Source organism: Daphnia pulex, chromosome 3 (genome assembly GCF_021134715.1).
Source record: "Daphnia pulex isolate KAP4 chromosome 3, ASM2113471v1".
Taxonomy (NCBI): Eukaryota; Metazoa; Arthropoda; class Branchiopoda; order Diplostraca; family Daphniidae; genus Daphnia; species Daphnia pulex.
The window spans coordinates 2,115,646-2,121,957 of NC_060019.1; the positions used below are offsets into that span (position 1 = coordinate 2,115,646).

General features: G+C 34.9%; 1 protein-coding gene across 1 annotated transcript; it reads left to right on the forward strand.

Moving 5' to 3' along the window:
* The first annotated feature begins 2,260 nt into the window (after positions 1-2,260).
* Positions 2,261-2,953, forward strand: LOC124189678. Its single transcript, XM_046582105.1, has 3 exons — positions 2,261-2,499; positions 2,599-2,661; positions 2,731-2,953. The coding sequence occupies exons 1-3, from the start codon at positions 2,389-2,391 to the stop codon at positions 2,887-2,889; spliced, it is 333 nt and encodes a 110-aa protein (XP_046438061.1). The 5' UTR covers positions 2,261-2,388; the 3' UTR covers positions 2,890-2,953.
* Positions 2,954-6,312: the final 3,359 nt, after the last annotated feature.

Here is a 6,312-nt window from a genome sequence, read left to right on the forward strand (position 1 = left end):
GTTTTTCGATCTTAGCTTAATTAGCAGAGATATTCACGATTGAAAATCTTAAAAAAATACGCTATTTCTAACGATTTTGATTTCCTCCGACTTCATCCTGCTAACAATCTAGCGGCCGATATTTAAAAGGCTTGGGAAAATTCTTCAACTGGCTATTTCGAATTTAAATTGAAACAACTCTAAATTAAATTAAACAATTTTAAATTCTAAAATTCTTCTCTCGGCTAATTGAAATTCCGACAATTCTGTTTTTATTTTAAAAGCTAAAATATTTGCTTATATCACAGACACACAAATATCTGTCATAAAAATTCTAATAAAACTGTAATATAATCCCTCTTCCTTGCCCTTGGAAAAAGGGTGAATAAGCGAAGATGAGTTGAACGATGTGCAGAGTATGCTGTACGTCACAATGTATCCAGATGTATATGATTCACTCCTGTCAAAACAAGTTACGCATTCAAAAGCTGTTAAATGGCTATGGAATAAACTGAGTCAGATATAGGGGAGACTGGAGTATGCCGGGACACCGGGTCAAGAGGGACAGTGAGGGGAAAAATCGAAAATAAAAATTAATTTGAAATTTTTTTTAGTGTAACATGTAAAAACATGTTATCTAATCGGGGTTGAAGTTTGGTGAGATTTTGTCAATAACTGTGGGAGTTATTGACAAAATAAAAAAAACGGCTTTTTGATGTAAAAATTTTTCGCCGCCATAAAAGGTATTACGGAAAAAATACAAAACAAATACATAATATATTTATATGGGAAGAAACTTTGTTCATTTCTTTATCGTTTAAGAAAAAAATTGGAATTTTAGGCCCATTATTTTAGGAAATATGGACATTTAAAAAAAAAGAGAGATTACCGGGAATTTGGGACAGAAAATTTTACTGCAGTTGAGATAGGCAGGGAGCTCCGCCCTCAAATCGGGCGTAGCTAAGCTATTTTTTTTTCATAAAATGTAAATCTCAATTTACACGATAATTCATCAATTTTTTTTTACAAAAATTGATATAGGGAAACACGATTTCAATTTTTTATTTTTATTTTTAACAAATTTTAAGGCTTATAAATGAAATGTCCCACCCCACCCACCCTAGTGTCCTCATTTACCCCCCAAAATAGGCACCCCCCACAAATTTTTGAAAACTTTAGCCGTTTCCTACCGGTAAACGGTTTACTCTAAAATTAAATAAAAAAATGGGGGGTACCTCTACATGTTAAATATATAAAAATGTAAAAAAAATGAAATAGAGTGATTATATTGGGAGATATGGGGGGAAAACGAAAACTGTCTCGGATTACTCCAGTCTCCCCTAAAGCAAATGTTTGTGACTGCTTTTTTCACTTTCACGCACGCTCCCTTAATCGAAATTTGAAGTCAGAATAAGCCTTATATCAACATACGCATGTGTATTCAACTGCAAACGAATTTTTATTTTCACGCCCGCTTCTATGCGGCTGAACCACCAAATAAGAATGAAAATTACAACTCTAGGACACATTTTTTCGCTAAATCAAAATTTGAAGTCAGAACAAGCCTAATAGAAAAAGATAAGTTAGATTGAGTGACCCCTAACTAAGACAAAGGTTTGTCTGAAAATGTGGAGGATAGGTTGGCCTGCAGCCTCAAGGAAATAAAATACCAAATACAACTAAATGCTATGCACATGTTTTCAATAGTCACACTGTGATGGAGCTGGGATCGGGTGCTTATAGGGCCATTTCCCTTAAGGGCCCGTTTTCGAATTTTCCAAATAAGTTATCCCACATAATTACTAGCTTAGCTGCGACTACCACGAACAAATAACAAAAAACAAACATTTATTTTTGTAGCTTCTCAAACAAATGCATTTCTATGCACTTGCTTATGCAGTACCTACTTATACTGTGTTGGATTATTAACAAATAGTAATGTTCTGCACATTTTATCGGTGATCCCAGCCCAGCGATCAATTAAGGGCAAAGTTTGAAATTGCTTTACATACACATTAAAATTAGTGAAATTTTGCTTATACTAATTTTAGAACGCTCTCATACTTTTCCCGCTCAACAGTTTCGTGGAAAAAAGGGGGCGCGATCAAAAGCAAAGCTTTGAGCATGAGCTATGCTCGTCTCTGTTTACATGAGACACACATGTTCTAATTATCGCAATTAACCGATAAATCGATACGCAATAATAATAATTCAATGAACTATTGTTGCGAGCGCTATGAAAACGCATTCATACTTACGAAAAACACTGTCATTACCGAAACCCTGCAATGCAGGAGTAAATAGACGAGCCCTTTAAATAGCTCGGTACAGAAACCAACAAATCAGTCTTTCTAGAGAATCAATTGGTATAGTACAATAAGCATATCAATACTGCAACTATAATTTAACATGACTCCATTCCCAGCTATTATTTTGAGTTTGTTCATTTGCGTGTTATCACTTTATTTAACTACTGGCTTTCCCGTTGACGATCTACTGGAACAGCAAAGACATGAAAATGTAAGTAAAGTAATCAAGTGTTCAATGGTTTATTTCTTACTATAAAATAGCCAAAATTGACACCGGGTTTTATAAATAATTGTTTTATTTTGACCATAGATGGAACTTAGAGAACTTTTAGTATCTACAGAGAATCGGATAGAAGCGTTGCAGCAAAAAAATGCATGTCTACTTTAAATATTTATGTTCTTATGTATATCGGTTTGTTTTAATGCTGTTAATAATTTACAGGTTATTTTGAAAGACCTGGTTATCAAAAAGGAAATTGAAGTACTCAGACAGTTTGAAAGAGCATCAACTACACCGAGGCCCAGGTCTGATGCTTCTACTACCGTCAGGCTCCTTGGCGACGTAGTCCCTATGAGTCTTCCTGCGGTCAATCACGACTAAAAAATCAAAAATATTATTTATATAGTAAATTTGGTGGAAATACAATCGAATCATAGATTCAGGACATTTTGTTTTCAAATTTCTTTTTTTCTCAAAGGTTTGAAATTTTGTGTTGTAAGTGCACACAAACTGTTTTTCTTTGTCCAATAGTGTTTTTCCCTGTCGGGAGTTTCATATAGAAATTTTTTTTTTACACAGTCAACTCAAAGATCATGTGCAGTATACCCATTACCCCCTTAAACTATAGATGCCTTTTAGAAAAACCTTCGGGTTTAAGTTTGCAAATAAAAAATTAGTTACAGTTGTGCATCCATTTTAGCTTTAAAATGTTTGTTGTCATTGTTTGAGATTTTTTGTTTCGTCATTGTTTTTTGTAATGGATAGTAGGTAAGCTGCTACATGGAAATACTATGGTTTTAATCTCATGTATAACATCATCATCATAAATCGATTTTTTAAAAATATTTGTGTGTAGGAAAATTTCTGGAATTAGTGAAAGTTGAAAAATCGGTGATGTTAATTGTTCGCGACCAAAAGAAGATTGGGCAAAATATTTTTGGGTGGAACAGAAAATAAAGCAAAAATCTAATTATATTGACAAATTATATTAGTTAAAAATTTATTTTTTCAATTACGAAAATTAATAATTCAAATTAGTATATTGACACATTTCAAAAATGTTCTGGCAGATATCCAGCATAACAGGTTTTCTCCGATCGAAAACAAAAAATTCAGGGTTGTAAAACCCCATTTTTAATATAGGGTGTGTGCAAATGAACGGGAGTGCCTGAAAAAAAGCGTTCAAAATTTTGATTATTACGTGGCTGACTAAGTCCAATGTCAAGCCCGACAGAACGGGGGTCGAGCGATGAAAACTGCGCGCACCAATGGGAGAAAGGTCAGTGAAGGGAGGTTTACCTGAGCCAAATAATACGAGAAGAAAGGTTTTGAAGTCTACCTAGGAAGCTAAATCTTAAGAGGCTAGAGGCCCTACAGGAACTTAAAACCTTCCATATATTTATAAGAATGAATATTACCCTGAGGGATAATTTTTAAATAATTTCCTTATTAAAAAACCTATAAATCATTGATTCGACATTATTGTATTTGGCAGTGATTTTCATTACTTAAGAAATGTTGCATTCTGAAACATATTTCGCCACTAATAATAATTTATTAATTGTTCACTAGTCAAAATGATTACGTGTGTAAAATATAGTTTTTTTCAGATTGCGTTGTATTATTTTCCTAATCTACTTTTTTTCATGTAATTTCGCAACGTTTTTCACATTAGGCACATCAAAGTAGATGTCACGTCTGTTGATCGAAGAAAATAAATTTCAACACATAACTCTGCTTTCTGCTATAAGCCCATTACTGTCGTAAAATTTAACCATGAGTAACCAAAAATGAAAAAAAGCCGTGAAAGAAAGCGTCGATAAAGTTACCAAAATATCTCTTGGCTCAGGACGTGTTTGTCCAAGTAGCATAGAAAAAGAATCTAGAACAGTAACTTCATTGAGACAATCAACTTGAAACAGGTAAAGTAAGTGTTTTGACGATGAAGAATATTTACAAAAGTTAATCGAATAAACCTGTCCTTCCCAAATGTAGTATTTTGATGGGGATGAGTGCATTATGAGACTAGCTACCATTAAATGTGAAATCTGCTTTATGTGACCGTGCGAACTCGGGGGTTGTACTTCTACGTGTTCACATTTCGTTAAATAGTAGTTGGGAACACTTGTACTGTTGGTGTTTAATTACTATACCGATTCATTCTCTAGAACGACTGATTTGTTGGTTTCTTTAGAGCTATTTAAAGGGCTTAAAGGGCTCTAGCTGCAAGTGGCTCAAAGCTGCAGTCTTTCGATAATTATCAGTCATTTCCTAAGTATTTCTGCTGAACTGCAACAATAGTTCATTGAATTATTATTATCATGCATCGATTTAACGATGATTTCCAATAAGAAGAACATTTGTCGTGTTTGCGTAAAGCAATTGAAAATTCTTCCTAAATATTGATCATTGGGTTGGGGTCGCTGACACATGTTGCAACACAAAAAATATGTTCATAATTTAATACAGTATAAGTAGGTGACGCATAAACAAGTGCATAGACACGCGTTAGTTTGAGTAACGGCGAAAAGAAATGTTTGTTTTGTGTCATTTGGTTGTGGCAGTTGCAGCTGAGCTAACAATAATACGAGAAAAATTATATGGCAAATTGGAACGCGGATCGATACTAATGAGAAAGGGCAATGTACAACCAAATAATTAAATCGATAGTATCACAATAGAAAGGTTGAATGGGACACTTTCATATTCGAGACCTTTACATAGTGACCGTCAATTAAAGAGAACTGAGACTCAATTACTCTTATCGTAACATTAGTATTTCTCATTCCAAAAATTGCTCCATTTTCCGCCATTTATTTGTATCTCTTTAATACATATGGTTTGTTTAAACACATTGATTCTTTGACGCCTGCCATTGGCGGCGGCTAAATAATTCACGAAGCAAATAATATTTTCCTGTTATCGCCTGTATTGTTTTAACCAACTCACGGTATTCAGACCCTTGGAGTTGGCTCCTGTCTACTAGATCTGGCCGCCTCCCGTCTGTTGCGGTCCGTTCTGGTGGGAATCTGGCATCCTGTTGGACCTGTAGCCCCACATGCTCAATCTGTTATCTTTCGCGTTTCTTCGTGTGGTACCCAAACAAACCGGTCAAGATACGAGATGTATTTGATGCTGCAGCGTGTTTTCAGTTTCTCTGTCACAATGACCTTCTGCCGAGAGGACCACTATGTATTCCAAAGCTGGATAGGGTACAACCAATTTCACGTCGCACTCTCAGACAAAATCACCGCCTTCTATCATTCTGTTGACGTCGCACAGCAGCACCAATCGCTTCAACGTTTTGTTTATCGAGAGTTCGGTAGCAAAGGACAAATTAAAACACAAAAATTCACTACAGTGATCTTCGGCGACGTTTGTTCATTGCCTGCTGCCGTGTAGGGGAGAACGGGGCAGTTAGGGTAGTGTGTATGTTGGCACTATCGATATTGAGATATGTTTTAATGAAATCTATGTTTCGGAAAAATTCATGCTTATGCAACCCGGGAATCTCAATTCTTTAAAAAAAATCATTAAAAAAGTCCAAAGGGTTTCGTAATAAATGAAACAATAATTTTGGCGCCTTAAAATCGTGTCAACAGCTTTGACAGATTTTTTCAATTTACGGGTTTCAGAAATAGAATAACATTTTCAAAAAACAATATTCTTTAAGGAAATTCTTTTCTTTTTCAATCACATATTTAAGTTTATTATTACTCCTTAGAGGAGTGACTGAAAAATTAATTTGATTAACGACACCTATTTTTGAGGCAAACTGGCCTGGCAACGGGGGGGGGGGCAGAT